This window comes from Pseudonaja textilis, chromosome 2, assembly GCF_049901715.1.
Source record: "Pseudonaja textilis isolate UNSWEBS1 chromosome 2, rPseTex1.2, whole genome shotgun sequence".
Lineage (NCBI taxonomy): Eukaryota > Metazoa > Chordata > Lepidosauria > Squamata > Elapidae > Pseudonaja > Pseudonaja textilis.
The window spans coordinates 141,756,861-141,774,234 of record NC_141991.1 but is presented as its reverse complement, the minus strand read 5'-3'; the positions used below and the strand labels follow the sequence as shown (position 1 = coordinate 141,774,234).

General features: G+C 39.9%; 1 protein-coding gene across 4 annotated transcripts in view; it reads left to right on the top strand.

Moving 5' to 3' along the window:
* LPAR2 (lysophosphatidic acid receptor 2) overlaps window positions 1-17,164 on the top strand; it is a 28,546-nt gene extending 11,382 nt beyond the window's left edge. For 2 of the 4 annotated variants that reach the window (XM_087925524.1, XM_087925525.1), the window contains exons 2-3: window positions 3,678-4,425; window positions 15,172-17,164. In XM_087925524.1, coding sequence (XP_087781650.1) covers window positions 3,693-4,425; window positions 15,172-15,473 — 1,035 coding nt within the window. In that variant the 5' untranslated portion in view covers window positions 3,678-3,692 and the 3' untranslated portion in view covers window positions 15,474-17,164. Of the gene's footprint in view, window positions 1-3,134; window positions 3,214-3,635; window positions 4,426-15,171 lie in introns of all 4 variants that reach the window. The other 2 variants (XM_026713814.2, XM_026713813.2) reach the window with 2 other exon arrangements.
* The last annotated feature ends 210 nt before the right edge of the window (window positions 17,165-17,374 follow it).

The window sequence follows — 17,374 nt, the reverse complement described above, 5'->3', positions numbered from 1 at the left end:
AGATGTAGCTGTTTTAAGGAAATTTAAGTAGCACTATGTCTGAAATGCTGCATAGCTGCACTACAAATATTTAAGGGACGGGGTCTAATTGATTTAATTTCTGCATTGGGAAAGATGAATTTTGTAATCGATATCAGTAAGCCCTTCCTTCCTTCCTTCCTTCCTCCGTCCCTCCCTCCTTCCTCCTTCCTTCCTTCCTCCCTCCCTCCCTTCCTTCCTTCCTTCCTTCCTTCCTTCCTTCTGCCAAACAGGACCTGCTAATCACAGACATGAGGGAGAGGCCATCTGATCTGTTTACAGTTCAAGCATTTCTCTGATCTCTACCATTTTGGTCCATGTACTTTTAGGTATTTCTTTTCAGCTGTAAATGGATATATTTTGGGCATTTACATCCTGCAATTTCATTATATTCCCAAAGTAGAAACTGGTAGTTTTTTTTTCTTTTTCTTTGTAATGAAAGCTGAGATTGTTTCAGAAGCTGACATTATAAGAGGACCATGTTAGGAGGAGTTTGATAGCACCTTTTGGGACTGACCAAAAATACCCAACTTTTTATCTGACTTTAAAACACTATGGAACTTATTTATTTAACTACCCTTAAAATCAGAAGGTTTCAGGCAATCTCAGAAGGTCTTAACAAATACAGTAGCCTTTTAACCCATTATAATTGCTAATTGAGAAGATACTGGCAATCCTTCTTGGAAAAGATGCCTGTAAACTGCATCTACATAACCAAACTATTTTCCCCTTTCATTGCAATCCTAATCTAAATCTTATCTTAGTCTAGCCACTTTATGCATCTGATGATGAGCTGCAGCTCATGGCAGTTTATAACCTTTAATAAAAATAATTAATTGAAAAAGGTGCCATCTGACTCCTTATCATATTTCAGAAGTTTTCTACTACTTTCTTGGTTCAAGCTTTCTTTATAGCCTACAATAGTCAACTCTTAAATTTGCAGGTATAGTGCAAACGTGTGCAGCTGAGTTTGCTCACACCAATGCCTTCTATCCACAGTAGCCTGCATTACACAGAGTGCCTTGCTGATACAAATGCTGCTCTTTCTCCAGTCTTTTAATGTGGGCAAAGGGTTGTTGATGATCTAGCATCAAGAAAGAAGGAAATTTTACTCATAGATGTTGCAAAATGCTTGATAGCTAAGAAAGCACAGAAAACAAATTAGTGTTAAAATGTGTGTGTGTGTGTGCAGAGAAGGGAGCACTGTGTCCAGTTCTTCTTCTCCTCTTAACTTTACAGTATGTCTCCAGCAAATCATAGGAAATTTTATAACATACCCAGTTTCTAACTGGAGTTAACTAAAGCTGCAATATTTATTCTGAACACAAATACATGTGTGTATATATGTGTCTGTGTGTTTACATATTGTATTGCATTGCATTGCTGCTTGTAACTGCTTGAGCTAATACTAAATGGAATGTAATAAACATGGTATGCATATCCCCCATGGATCAGCTACCTCATTAGGCATTTGTCCACGCAAATTTAATTCTATTACATCCATTATTAAATAATTATCAGAATAAGATATAGTGCAGTGGTCGCCAACTAGTGGGCCGGGGACCACTGGTGGTCCGTGAGAAAATTTTGGTGGTCCGCAGAGAAATGTCATCCCCAAAGCACCCCCCCAGAGCAGTTAATCCAGGCTGCGCAGGAACACAAGGCTGCACCACTCATATGGCCTGTGGGAACACAAGGCTTGAATCACTTGCATTGCGAACAACACGAGGTAGAGGGGGGGGGAACTTGTCCCACGTGCCTGACCTGGCCACGGGATGCTTCTTTCTGCTTCTTTCTTCTTTTGCTTTTGGCTGCATGCAAGGAAAGCAGCAAAAGTATTTCTTTCTCTCCCCCAAACTCCTCCAGAAATGAGTCTTTGGGACCCTGCAAGGCATCCTGCTCCAAGAGGCTGTGCTGGCGCAACAAGTCTCACAATGACTCATTTCTGGTGGAGTTTGCGGGAGAGAAAGACTTCTGCTGCTTCTGCTGCTTTCCTTGCATGAAGCCAAAAGTCTCTCTCTCTCTCTCTCTCCCCTTGAGAATGGAGCTGGAGATGGTATCCTGTGATCCCAAATAAAGAACGATCGATCAGTAGGAAAACGGGGGGTTCTGCAGACTTTTTTTTTGGATTTTCCCAGGGTCTCTGATCCGTGGGATTTAAAATTATGAGTTTGGTGGTCCCTGAGGTCCAAAAGGTTGGTGACCCCTGATACAGTGCATCATTCAACTATTGTTAGGAGAGACGGGATACAACCAACTCCATTCCAGACCAACTACAAAATAAAGCAGGACATATGCTGGCTAATTTATGCTGTTTTTAATAATTAGTTATATCTTTTTCAGGGGCTATTTTTTTTTCTTAAAATCCTCCTCTTATCAAGATTACTTTTTCTTAGGAAACAACGTGAAACCCACTACCATCCTCTTTTTTCTTTTGACCTAATTTACTCCATTGCCTCTTCCAAAGATCAAATTGTTTCCAAGCCTTAAAAATAACTGAGTTTTGGTGCATGATGTGTGCAGACTAATAACCTGGTTATGTCCACGGAGAAGATTTAAATGGGAAGATGGAAAGCAAAAGGGTGGCATGAAGCTATGTTTAACCATTTTTTTTTTATTTCTGCACAATTATAATGAGTAAATTTCCTGAGCTAATGAGTCTGTATAAATAGATTATTAAAACTTGGTCTTGTACAATGTATTAGCATACAGAAGAGACTGAATTTAATTGTCACATTTTCTTGTACCCTGATATAGGAGGGTTGAGTTTTACACTTCTGCAAGAATGACCTCTGGCAAAAAGGTGCACGAGTTAATTAACTAGCATTCAGGTTTTTTTGTCTGTTCACTGAGCACTTGTGCTGGATCAGAACAGTGTTACTATCACCATCTTAATTTCATTTTACTTGCTTTTCAGAAAACCAGAAGGTTTGAAAAGGGGGAAAGGGAAAAAAGGGCCTCACAAGAAAACAATGGGTTCTACGTTTTTTAGAACATGTATCCCAAATCTAAGAAGGTTGAAGACTTCTAACCGATTAGATTTGTGGTTTCTACCTGTATTAACATTACCCTGATGTGGGAAATCTCTTCTTTATTTTCTCTTTTGGTCTCTGAAGGTCACCGGCAATGTTGCAGTTTTTGTCCTGACAAATAAGAAGCTTTTGTAAACAGCAGCCAGTCTTGGACAGAGCAGAGGTATGCAGCCTGGCACTTTCCAAACCCTTTAGGCTACAGCGCCCGTCATTCCTTACAATTAGCCTTGCTAATTGGAGATACATAACTGGAGAGTATTGGAATTCCTTCCTCTAATTACATACATAGAAGATGTATAATATTTATGAAGTGGATGCTCTTCAAGATCATTCTCAACTATTGGTAGAAGAGAAAATATTTGGTTATCTTCCGTGAATTGGAACATATGGGAATAATTGTATCATGGGAATAGTTGTATCATGGGTTGGGATTTTCCTAGTGGAAGAGTAAATTAAGTGCACTGTGGGCCGAGAACTTGACATTAGCTAGATATGTCTTTTATCCTCTCTTTAAAAGTTAAGGTTGTGTAAACCAAAGTCTTCTTTTCTTTCTTTCTCCTCCTATCTTCTCTTCTTTCTTTAAAGGCTCAGATTGTGTCATTCCGTTTCTCCCTCTCTCCCAATCAGGACTTGACTGAAAAGATGACTGTGTGCTATTATAATATGACAGTAGAGTTCTTCTATAACAACAGTGGAAAAGAGCTATTCCATGAATGGAGACCCAAGGATATTTTGGTGGTTGCCCTTGGCTTGACAGTCAGCATCATTGTACTGCTCACCAACTTGCTGGTCATCACAGCCATTGTTATCAACAAGCGATTCCACTATCCTATCTACTACCTCTTGGGGAACCTGGCTGCAGCTGATCTTTTTGCTGGGATTGCGTACATGTTCCTGATGTTCCACACTGGGCCGAGGACAGCTAAGCTCTCTCTCAAGACTTGGTTTATCAGGCAGAGCCTCTTGGACACCAGCCTGACTGCCTCAGTAGTCAATCTTTTGGCCATTGCAGTGGAGCGTCACCAGACAATCTTCACCATGCAGCTCCATAGCAAGATGTCCAATCAGAGGGTAATTATTCTCATCGGCTGCATCTGGATAACAGCCCTGCTATTGGGTCTTATCCCTTCATACGGCTGGCACTGTTTGTGTCAGCTGAATGATTGCTCTACGATGGCACCTCTCTACAGCCGCAGGTATTTGACCTTCTGGGCACTTTCCAATCTCTTTATCTTCCTCATTATGGTGGTTGTCTACACTCACATTTTCATCTACGTCAAGAGGAAGATGGCTCGGATGTCTAAGCATACTACATTTCACCCACGCTACAATGAAACTATGATCAACCTCATCAAGACAGTCATCATTATCCTCAGTAAGTAAAAGCGCACTCTGTCCAGTTTTCCTTCAATCAGAGTTTCTTTATGAACACATGCAAATGTTTGTCCTTTCTTTCAGTAATAAAACATATGAATCCATACATACCCAACACACTTCCATTTTAGGATAAACATTACTTGTAGAGGTACAGAAAATTGAGAGAAATAAAGAAAAAGTATAAGAGGTACTGAATAAAAGAATTAAAGACAAAAGAAAAAGAAAAGGGAATTAAATTTAGTTTATACAGGTAACAGACAGCTCACTGGCTCAAAGGTTAAGAAGCTGGGCTTGTCAGTTGGAAAGCTGACAGCCCAGGTTTGAGACCTGAGTATCCTATGATGGAGTGAGTTCCTGTCCTTGCCCTACCTCCTACCAACCTAGCCATTCAAAAGCATGCAAATGCAAGTAGATAAATAAGTAGCACTTTGGTGGGAAGGTAACAGTACTACATGATGTCATGTTGGCTGCAGAAATGTCTTTGGACAGTGCTGGTCCAATGACCCTTGAAATGGAGATGAGCAGTATCTTTTATAATTGGTAATGACTAGCAGAGTAAAATCCGCAAGGAGTCATTTACTTGTACAGGTAATTCTCACTTAAGAATGCCGATTGGGATTGGAAACTCCATTGTTAAGCAATATAATCATGTGTCAAAAATACCAGGTGACTGAGTTGCTTAGTGATGGCAATTCCAGCAGTCCCTGTGCCTCTTATTAAAGCATTGACCATGTAGGATCTCACATGACTGTGATTTGTCATTTCCTTCCAGCTCCTCCTTTGACTTTGCTTGTTAGAAGGTAGCAGGGAAGGTCACAAATCTCAATTATAGGACATTGTGACTAACCTAAGTACAAGGACCTATTGTAACTTCCACTTGTTCAATGCTGTTGTTAGGTTTGAATGGTTGTTGAACGAATGGTTGTTGAAAGAGGACCACCCCTATGAACACCCTTCACTTTATCTCTTCATAACTTTGTGTCTGTAAAAAACATTGTTACTTCTTCTCACCTCTTAAGAATTTCATCAACTTCCTCTAACTGTGATTTTTTCAGTTGTCTCCTTCCTCCCAATTTGTTCATTCTACCTTTGTGTATTAATTTTGCAATTCAGTCCCCATTCATTCTCTCTAAACAATCACTCTCTCTTAAATACAAGAGAATACAATTCCATAGATGGCATACTTGACCTTGTATGTTCTTGTTTACCACACTGTTCTTAAATAACTCTTCCAGACCCATGTCTTCCATATAACACAATGTTCTTATATTCAGCAGTTAGCTTCTTTTGTTTTAGAAGGAACATACTAGTAGATAAAAAGTATTCCTCTGTCAGGTTTTTTTTTTATGAGAACAGGATGTTTGGAACATCATTAATAGGAGCAGAGCTAGCATTTTCTCTTCACATGTCATCCTAGACATGATGATGGTTTTGGGAATGCCAGAAGACAGCTACATAACAGCATAGCTGTCTCATTTTTTAAAATGGAAATACTGGGGACTGAAACAAGAACTTCCATATTTAAAAGATGTAATCCCATCAAGGCCCTTTGAAAAATGGTTGATGTTGGAATCTTTTGAACAAATAACTTGAGATTCAAAGCCAAGCTAGAAGTAATCAGAACAACCGGCTTTTATAGTTCAGTAAATCTGTTTTATTTTTATTTTTTTTCTTTCATTGTGTTATTTGAATGGATTATTCTGCTGTGCACAAGAAAAGCAGCAGGAGGCTGTTTTGCCTTAGCTGAAGTTACAGGGAACTGAGCCATATTCTAACTGATAATTGCTCAAGCTGTATCATTCCCTGAGGAGTAAGAGACAGCCAGAAGAATGCAGGGGGTTGCTCCCTCTGTTATGATGAGCTGTCTTGGCTTTGTGTAGACGTATGTGGAGGTGTGGCAAGGTTCCTGCTGGGAGAGAAGATGAAGGAGGAATGCATGACTAGACCAGAGGGCAAATTAACATCATTTCTCAAATGGAAACCCGAACTGTTTTGCTATGGATGGATGGATGAAGGAAAGAATGTGCTTTTCTTAACAATCTGCATGTGAAGTAGAGAAAAAAAAATTAGGTCTGTATTGTTTTCTGAGTATGGCAGCTTTGGGGCTTGCTTTGGCTAATTATTCTTTTAACATTTGAGAGTTTCAGTTCTAGCTCATTTCATAAATTTTAATGGGGTTATTATTAAGTAAACTGGTCCTCAACTGCAAACTCTCCAGCTATGATACTTTGCATGGGCTTTGTTCGTGTGAGCCTTACTGCCACATTGCTGCTGCCAGCTTCAAAGACATTCAAATAGGTATTTCAAAGAAGAGCAGGCATTTTTAAGGTGAGGCCAGTCAGTAATGCTAGTTGTTCGGCTCTCTTGATTGTCCCTTGACACCAAGCCCAATTTATTCAAGTGGCAGTAGCTGTGATGGCTGCAAAAGTTGTAGGCCCCATCATCTGCCCCATCGTGCAAGAAGTTGCTTTCAGGTCTGAATGTCTGTGGTTTTGCTTTATTGTTGTACTTACTTAGTACCATCTACTGTATGTTTAGGCCATGATAGTTTTGCCTTATTAGGCCATACCATCACCAATAAATAAAATCAAGAAATAAATGCAAATTTCCCCTAGAAAGGGGAAATAATGGATCCATAATGTTTACTGTTGTGGTTTCTGAATTAGTGTGCTGTGTGAACTGAGCAACCCTGATCCAGTGTGATATATGAATTCAGTCATGGTAGGGTGGTGGCTCAGTGGCTAAGACGCTGAGCTTGTCAGTCAGAATAGTCAGCAGTTTGGCGGTTCAAATCCCTAGTGCTACAGAACAGAGTGAGCTCCTGTTACTTGTCCCAGCTTCTGCCAACCTAGCAGTTTGAAAGCATGTTAAAAAAATGCAAGCAGAAAAATAGGGACCACTTTGGTGGGAAGGTAACAGTGTTTTGTGCACCTTTGGCATTTAGTCATGCCGGCCACATGACCACAGAGATGTCTTTGGACAGTGCTGGCTCCTCGGATTTATAATGGAGATGAGCACTGCCCCCTAGAGCTGGAAACGACTAGCACGTATGTGCAAGGGGAACCTTTACCCTTATGGTGGTGTTCAAGAAGTACTATGCTTTGTTTAAGCATAGGCGAAATTATGTGGCTTCTTCATCTAGTATATTATTTTCAGAAATGAATTGCAGTTGCGAGGTAGATAGAAGCTTCCACTCTACTCGATATACAGTAGAGCGGACTATGAATGGGACATGGCAGAATTTGTTTTACGTGAAACTACTCTTTCCATAAGCTTTCACAATAATTAATTATATTTATTTTGATCCCTAAATTGTGACCGCTTAACAGTGGTGTATTAGGTTAAATTCATTTTATAAATTGTGATTTATGGTTGGATTATTTCAATAAATAAACTGTGATTATAATTAACCATATTTTTTCATTTTGTAGCAAATTGTGTTCAGTTAAAAGCAGGAGCACTTCTGAAATCATTGCAGCTACATCAACAAAGTGGAGAGTTGAACTAGAGGACTCTTCTAAAACATGAACACTAAAATATAGTTTAGCATTGCGTCAAAATAGAAGGTGCCTTGAAGTAAAGATGAAAGTCAACAAAATGAAATACCTACAAATAGGTTACTGAGACGTTAGCAACAGTGATCATTTTTGTGTATGTTGAATTCCTTGTGTAAGTACCATTTGCTATATGCTGATATCACAGCTTTTAATAGGTGCAATATTCTATGTCTTCAGTAAGAGCTTGATGTATTTTTATACATGGAGGGTATCCCAATATCAACCAGCAGAGTCACTGTGTGAGTTGGGCAACTGTGCAAAGGTGTTTAAATAAACAAACAGGTCCTCTTCACGATAAGCCTTTTTTTTACTTTGGAAAATGCACAATTTAAAAAAAAAAATGCTTTGGTTTATTTATTTTGCAATAGACAAGATGAAGAATGCATTGGAATTTCATAGGCTATTACATTTATGAAACATTTTTGTAAGTATGCTGTTTAGCCTTTATGGGGTGGGATTAAATACCAAATTGAACTTTGTTTCTTGGAAAGTTAACCCTGTAGAGAGGGAGATAGGAACAGCGAGAAAAGGAGTCAGTAGTCTGGGTTTTCCTTTTGTTGTTGTTGTTTTTTCCCCCCACAGTGTTTGTAGCAGCTTGTACAGAAATGGGCAGGTGAAACTTTTCACTGTTTAGAAAATTTTAATTTTTTTTTATGAGGTTACCGGGAAAAAGACTTAGACTAAAAGTAGGTCAAAGGGTTTGACTCTGGTTGTGGGTTTTTCAGTAGTGACCTCCTGTGATCTTCCAGACCAAGTCCCTTCCCGGTGCCTACAATGCTACAGAATGGATTGATAGATGATGTCCATCTAACCTTCTAAAGGCTGCATGGTTGTCAGTAGGGTTTTGTTCCACAAGTATTCGCTCAAGGCTATATTTCATAAACAACTAGGATGTTTGAGAGGGGGGAAAAAAAACCTTTATCATGATAAGAATGTTGGAAAAAAACTACTAGCACTGCAAAAGTCCCTGAAATTTCCTTGGCAAGCTTTTTCAGAAGTGGTTTGTCATTGCTTCCTTTTTAGTGCTGAGAAAAGTGAATGGCCCAAGGCCAATCAACGGACTTTGTGCCTAAGGCATGACTAGAACACATGGTCTCCCACTTTCTAGTGTGGTGTCTTAACCACCACACCAGACTGACTTATTCCATATATAAGATCCTTTTTAATTATTATTTCTGCAAGTGTAGGTTCTGTTCAAACTTGCTGACACTTTTTTCTTGGATGTAGAATCTTTAGAATAGGAAACATGAAAAAATGGACTCCTCCCTAAAGGGCTTAGTTCTATCTTATTGTAACAAAGGCAGTTTCCTTAAAAAATAATATACAGTATTTTTAAGAGTAAAGGGCAGTGAAATAACCACATAGTTCATAATAAGACTAGTTGAGACAAGCTCATTGGATATAATTCCTGCAGGCGGTAATCCTATCTGAGGCATTTAGGTATCATTCAGTTTCTTGGTTTCTCCTGGCAAGGCCGGAAAGAAAAAACTCCTACTTGGAGAGAAGAGTCCATCCAACCTTGGACTCAACAGCCTTCAAGACCTGACCAATGGATAGAAAATCATAGGCCCCATTGGCTGAAAACTCTACTACATTCATCTTTATCATAATTTGGTGAGAAATTCATGGCAGCCTTGAATCTGGCTTAAAAGGTTTCTCAGCCCTCCAATAAACTAGTGAAGAAAAATACAATCCCTTTTTTCCTTGCTTTACTCAGCTCAAGTTGTATGGCTAAGAAAACTTTAAATCAGAGGTCTCATTCTCACGGCCCGCGGGCCAATTGCAGCCTGCAAGACGATATCCTGTGGCCCCCACCGTGATCTCAAAGTATAATATTAGTGTATAATATAAATATAAATATAAAGTATAATATAAAGTATAATATTATGCAGCCCAGCCTCACCCAGACTCTGCCTCCAGCGGCCCCCAGGTAAATTGTGTTTGAGACCCCTGCTTTAAAATATCTAGCTTTGGTGTTCTCCAAGATGACTTTTTGCATAAGTTGAATCGGCAGTTCATATCTGCCAATAATCTTCCTGAACTCAGTAAGATTGCTTTCAGCTGTGTTTCAGTTGTATCCTATTAATAAAGTAATAAATAAGTTGTGTATGGATTTTAATAATTAAAAACATGAGCAGGATATAATTCTGTAACAGACTGAATGATAGATATTGAAGTGTTTCAGGAACAAATTGAATCTTAAGTGTTTTTCAGCGAGTGGGTCTGTCTTCTCCACTAATGTCCTTCCTTTGAGTCCTTGGTCTTCTTGAAGGTTCTCAAGTCCCAGGACTTCCCCAAAGTGCAGGTAGATAAAAACTTTCTAAGGGGCATTCTATAATTCAGTCAGTAATAATCTCTATAATCTCTTTTACAGATAGTCACTGACTGGCAACTCCAACTGATACAGTGGTGGGATTCAAATTTTTTTACTACCAGTTCTATGGGCGTGGCTTTGTGGGTGTGGTTTGGCTTTGTGGGCATGGCAGGGGAAGGATACTTAAAATCCCATTCCGTCCCCACCCCACTAACCTGCTTTCCAGCTCTGTTCTCCTGTGCAGGGCAACAAAAGAAGAGCCAGCCAATCAGCTGGGACTCAGGAGGCAGAGAACAGATGGGGGTGGGGCCAGTCAGAGGTGGGATTTGTTGGTTCTCTGAACTACTAAAAATTTCTGCTAACGGTTCTCCAGAACTGGTCAGAACTTGGCTGATAGCACTTCTGAATTGATATCAGAATTTCTGTTAAACAAAGTGATTGTAAAGAAAGTCATGCCCAATTTTATTACCTTTCTTGCCAAGATTAAGTGAATCACATAATTGTTGAGTGAATCCAGCTCCTCTATTGATTTTGCTTCGTGAAAGTCATCTGGGAAGGTCGTGAATACAACCATCATAAATATATTCTGGTTGTCAAATGTCCAAATTCTGATCATGTGATGTTGGGGGGATGCTGCAGTGTTTATAAATGCGTGGGGACGAGCCGTAAGTCACTTTTTTCACTGGCATTGTAACTTCAGATGGTCACTGGTTGTAAGTCGAGGACTGCCTGTGATTATTTAAAGCCCTCCATAACTTTTTATGATGCTTATACCAATAAAGAGCTTATAGGAATTTGTTCAATGGAGGGAAATCATCTCCCATCTGTGGGTGCTGGTTAATGTTTGAGGTCTTGCTCCTTTAGCCCTTAAGGGGTAGCCTTAGAAGCATTTTTTTTTTCCGGTGGAGCAGAATCTCTGGAATGTCTCCTTGTTAGGGGTCAGCCTATAGATATTATCTGCCTTCTGGGAATAAATAGAAAGCTTTTTTACAGGGCTTTTGGGGTCTCTTTTGGGATGTTTTAAAATATTTATAAGATATTTTTGCTGGATTATTTTGTTTTATTATTGTAAGGTGTCTTATATCTTATGATTGGGCTGGATATAAATCTAACTTAATAAATAAGGTAAACATGTTTCCACAACAGCTTTGGGAAAACCAGAATTCCTCAAAAGCCAAAGGCCGGATTACTCCAATCTGTGTCTTATATAGATAGGCTCCATTGCCTTTTAAAACCACTTGATAGCTCTGGAAAGGTGGCTCCTGATTGGGCTCCCTTTGGATAGCAGATGAAATTGAAGCAGCCAGGGTGGCTTTATGAAATGAGTGATTAGCTTTATAGCAGGGGTCCCCAAACTTGGCAACTTTAAGACTTGTGGACCTCAACTCCCAGAATTCTCCAGCCAGCATAGTTGCCAAGTTTGGAGACCTCTGCTTTATAGCATTAGGGACAAGACCATTCTAGGTATGTAGGGTTGAATTGAATAATGAATGTGAAGCTTAAGCGCAGTGAGAACAGTAGGAATAGAGGAATGAACAGGATATATAGCTGTATTATTATTATTATGATTAAAGCTGTATTATTATCAGTTCTATACAGTGTTTGGTTCCACATGCTTTTCTTAAAAAAGGAGTTAAGCACATGTGAAGATAACAGATGGAAAACTGAACCCCTTCATTTAAAAAAGCCCCTATAGGTAGTCCTTGGCATACAACTATAATAGAGCCTGCCCATGTGACTGACCCCATTTTGCAACCTTTTTTGTTTAGAAAATTTCTATTTTAGCAACTGAAATAATATACCAGCAGTAAAACATTTTGCACCTGCCATTTCTAAGATTTCGTATAAACTTAATACTTTTCTTCTGTTAAAATTCTTTTTGCTGCATATCAGTTGTTGTGTCTAAATTCTGCATCATACAGTCTAAATGAGGACCCAGATTGTTGGGAGCAATAGGCTGACTATGTAAACCACTCAGAGAGGGCTGTAAAGCACTGTGAAGCGGTATGTAAGCCTGAGTGCTATTGCTATTTCTGAGCTCTGAATTAGCTGCTCAAAATCCTGTCCAAGGTCAGGGAGCAAGAAGCTAAAGAGTCCAGTCACATTTGGCCCATAAACCTCTGGTTGTCCTCTCATGACTCAGAAGAAGGTTTAAAGCTAGAGCCATTTGGCTTTCATCTGTTAAACAGTTCCTCTAGATATAACTCTATTTTTAAAATATATTTCTTCATAGATTTTATTAGCATTCAAGAATCAACAAAATGTGTACATGGAAAGGCTGATCAACCGCACTCAACATATAGTCTTCGACGGAACTGCATCTACATGGAAGGAAGTATGCAGTGGAGTACCCTGGGGCTCTCTTTTAGGCCCAGTACTCTTCAACATCTTCATCAGTGATTTGCATGAGGGGATAGATGGGGAACTCATCAAATTTGCAGATGGCACTAAGCTAACAGGAATAGCCAACACTCCAGAAGATAGGCTTAAAATTCAGAAGGATCTTGACAGACTTGAACATTGGGCGCTATCTAGCAAAATGAAATTTTATGGTAAAAAAAGTAAGGTTCTACATTTAGGCAAGAAAAACAAAATGCATAGGTACAGTATATGCGGTGCCTTGCTCAACAGTAGTAACTGTGAGAGGGATCTTGGAGTCCTAGTGGACAACCATTTAAATATGAGCCAGCAGTGTGCAGCAGCTGCCAAAAAAGCCAACACAGTCCTAGCCTGCATAAATGGAGGGATAGAATCAAGATCAAGTGTTAATACCACTTTATAATGCCTTGGTAAGACCACACTGGGAATTCTGCATTCAGTTTTGGTCACCACGTTGTAAAAAAGATGCGGAGACTCTAGAAAGAGTACAGAGAAGAGCAACAAAGATGATTAGGGGACTGGAGCTAAAGCATGAAGAACGGTTGTAGGAACTGGGTATGTCTAGTTTGATGAGAAGGGTTAGTAGTGACATGAAAGCAGTGTTCCAATATCTCGGGCTGCCACAAAGAAGAGGGAGTCAAGCTATTCTCCAAAGCCCCAGAGGGCAGGACAAGAAGCAATGGGTGGAAGCTAACCAAGGAGAGAAGCAACCTTGAACTAAGGAGACATTTCCTGACAGTTAGAACAACTAATCAGTGGAACAACTTGCCTCCAGAAGTTGTGAATGCTCCAACACTGGAAGTTTTTAAGAAGAGAGTGGATAACCATTTGTCTGAAGTAGTGGGGGGTTTCCTGCCTAGGCAGGGGGTTGGACTACAAGACCTCCAAGGTCCCTTCCAACTCTGCTATACTATTCCTATTCTATTCTAAAGGAATTGGGGCTGCACCTTGACACAAGTGACTTCATGAGTGTGTCAGAAGGAGTCACCGAGAGTGAGTTTGGTAGCCATATAAACTTCCTTAATAAAATAATAAAATAAAATGTTTCTCTTCTTACAGGAAAATAAGCAGGCAATCAGAAGATGTGATTAATAAACATAGTTTTGATTTGCATTATGGGAACATACTAAGAGCCCCGATGGATCATGCAATATGCTTATATAATCCAGCATTCTCTCTTAAATTTTTGTATACATTATGGTAAAGTAATAACCAACTTTATCTATTCCTCCCTAGTAGTAGATATTTAAGGCTGTCCTGGATTGATTCTGGAAATAGTATATAATAGCCACTACCTCTTGATAGTCTAACACAAATTTTGGTTGATTTCATTCATTGATTATGTTGCCATCAATTCATTTGTGACACTGAGCAACCACATAGTTTTTCTCCATGAAGATCTATCCCTAATCTTTTTTTTTTCAGGTCTTTCAATGGTGCACTCATCAGCACTGTGGTCTCCCTTTAGAACTTTCTAAATTGATGGTTGTAGCACTGAATTCTGTGGTTTCATCAGAAGTTGGGAAGAAAGCTTTTTTGAATTAATTCTGAATGTTCTCAAGAAGAGAGAACTGACTTCATGTTCCACTAGTATGAGAGAAATAGTTTCCCGCCCATGTTTTCCCTGGCCATCATGTTCCATCACTTTCTTCCATCATCCACCTTCTTTCTAATCTAAACTAAATCAAATTAGAGGCAGTTCTGTCTAGTGGTTAAGGCATTGGGCTAGGTGCCTGACCAGGAGACTTTGAATTCTAGTCCTGTTTGGCATGAAAGCTAACTGGGTGACTTCGAGCCCGTCACTCTCAACCCAATTCACCTCACAGGATTTTTGTTGTGGGGAAAATAAGAGGATGAAAGAATGAGTATTAGCTATGTTTGTTGCCTTGAGCTATTTATACAAACAAGAAAGGCAGGTTTTTTTTAAAAAAAATCCAGAAATAATTAAAAAGCCCACATGTGATAGACTTTTGGAAAGATAATAGGTGGAAGTGCCAGAATATACATTCTTCCTTCCTTTGAAGAGGGACTCTGCCTCCTTGAGCCCAGGCCTAAATCTTAGCCTCCAGCTAGTCTCTCCTTCCTTTCTGGAAAAAGTCTAACCTAGTCTTTCCTGATATGCTGGGACTGGAGTTTCCAAAATCCTCATTCAGTATTGGAGCTATAATATATATGAATCTGAAGGGGTTAGGCTGGGGAAGCCGTGAATCAGGTAATATGTATTTAGCAATGCACCTTCAGCTTTCAGAACAAGGAGCTCTCACAACCAGGAGGCTGTGAGTTCGATCCTAGGTAGAGGCTAACATTTGGAATAGACTCTCCTGCTTGAGAAGGGGGTTGGACTAGATGACCTCCAAGGTCCCTTCCAACTCTGTTATTCTTAAGTTTTACACATCTTTCTCCTTGGCGAATGTGCAGCTCCTTAAAGTCTTGTGAATTCCTTTGGATTTCTTTTTTTTTTTTCTTTTTCATAGATTCCTCTTTCCTGTCTTAGGTGCCTTTGTGATTTGCTGGACGCCAGGGCAGGTGGTTCTTCTGCTGGACGGCCTCGGCTGCAAGAGCTGCAACGTGTTGGCAGTGGAGAAATACTTCCTGTTGCTGGCAGAGATCAACTCCCTCATCAACGCCATCATCTACTCCTACCGGGACAATGAGATGCGAAGCACCTTCCGGAAGATCCTTTGCTTTGCCTGCCGCAGGGTGCCAAAGTATTCCCCTGCCTCAATGAAATCTAGCACCATAGAGCATCGGATCCTGTCTCAGAATGGGCATCCAGTGATGGACTCCACGCTTTAACTTTGCAGTTTCAGGTTGCTCTCTGCTGATTGTCTGAAGCTGTTGGTTTTGATCTGCGGATGGCCCTTTTGTACAAAGCTGGTAAACAAGGCCTACAAGGCCTGGACAGTTTTATTATCTGTGGACTGCTTGGGGGGATAGAGGACTGCATTCTTGATCTATAGCTCCACGCTGCAACAGTGTGTGTGACCTAACAGAATCTGTTGTGCTGAAACACTTGTTGAATCATGTCTGGAATAGTGACTGAGCTATGGAATTAGTGCACTTGGCCTGTTACAGGCTTGAGAGACACTTTAAACACTTTGCTGCATTGAGAACCAGTTCAGAATTGGTTTCCACCATAGCTTTTTTTTCCTCCTTCCACAGGCTAACAAGCAAAGCTTGCTGTATCTCTATCTAACATACCATGGGTGGCCCCCTTAAGATAGATAAACTTTATTTGCTTCTTAAACACAAATATTTGGACAAACTTTACAAATTGGTGGAACAAAAATACTGAGATACATGTGTATGCAGTCTTGTGAACTGCTCTTTTTAACCGTTTTGTTGATTTAGTTGAGGGATTGTTGATTCTTCCGCCATATCAAGGTACATCTCTGAAATGCTTCTGTGAAGGCTGAAGAATCTTTCTCCTGGCTTTTTCAGCTGCTACTCGCTTTTATGTTAGCATGGCTTCTCTCTGAAGATGCAAAACCTGTACTCTGTTTTCTGTACGGGTTCTGTAAGGGTTCACTTAAGAATTTGTTGCAAACTGAGCAAGCTTTTCTGCTTTATGCCCCCCCGCCCCATCTGTATAACTCAGGGAGATTTGAAATCAAGATGAATATAGTACCAGCTTTACCTAACTCCAAGGTAAACTTTAGGCGGTGAGGAAAATTATACTAACTAGGATCTGATAGCACAACAGATGTATGAAACAATTTAATGCATAAAGACCACTTTTTATCATACTGTTTGATGCTCTGATACAGTTTAGGTAACCACTAAAGCACAATTTAATATTTCAGGTAACTCTTCCAGCCGTGGTTGATTATGTTCACATTACCTACTCTGTGGAAGACATTTATACCTGTATTCTTGATATTTGGGTGCAGTGTCCATACAGATTGTATCTGCTCACGGGGTTGTCATTTCACAGAGATTAGCTGTGGCAGCATGTGCTGTTTAGGAAATCATTAAACAGCATCTTCTGGGGCCTTGAAATGTTCCATGGCAGATGTTCCATATGATATTATTCTGTGGTCACAGGATGGAGGGCTTCTTCTCTCAGGAATTGGTTGAGGCCTGGAACTTAAGGTTAGGGGCCCCAAATCTGGGCTTTAAAATCCAGATAATCATTAAGATGACAGCAAAGAGTTTTTTGTATGACTTTGTTGCCATCTAGCGATGATCTACATTTTTCCCATGTAAACTTGGTTATTTGAGGTAGATCTCCCAAACTGAAATTCCTGAAAGAAAGTACCTCAGAGTTTCTGACAAGACCCATCAATCTAAAACAAGAAATCTGTATATCTTAGTGACCCAAGAAATTAACACCTCTGTATTTATAACCATGTACTGACTCTCAAAAAGCGTCCAGTGCCATCATACAGTGGCTGACTTTAGACTATGCTAGGCTATACTTTTACCATGGTTTAATGAATAAACAGTTAACTGGGCTCTCAGCCTTAAACCTTGTTTTAGAAATAAGACTGGCTTAATGAGTTGTGTTTTTTGGGGGTGGGTGGGGGGTGGGGAAATGGTTTGGGCTTAGAAAAAGACTGCTCCTACAGTGGCAAACATGGCTTTAGCCCCAGCTACTAATGTCATTTGCTGGATCTCCATGACTGGGATAGAGGTGTGTTATGGCATCGCTTAACTGTGTTCCTGTTTCTAATTCTGATAGAAACAACGGGAGAGTT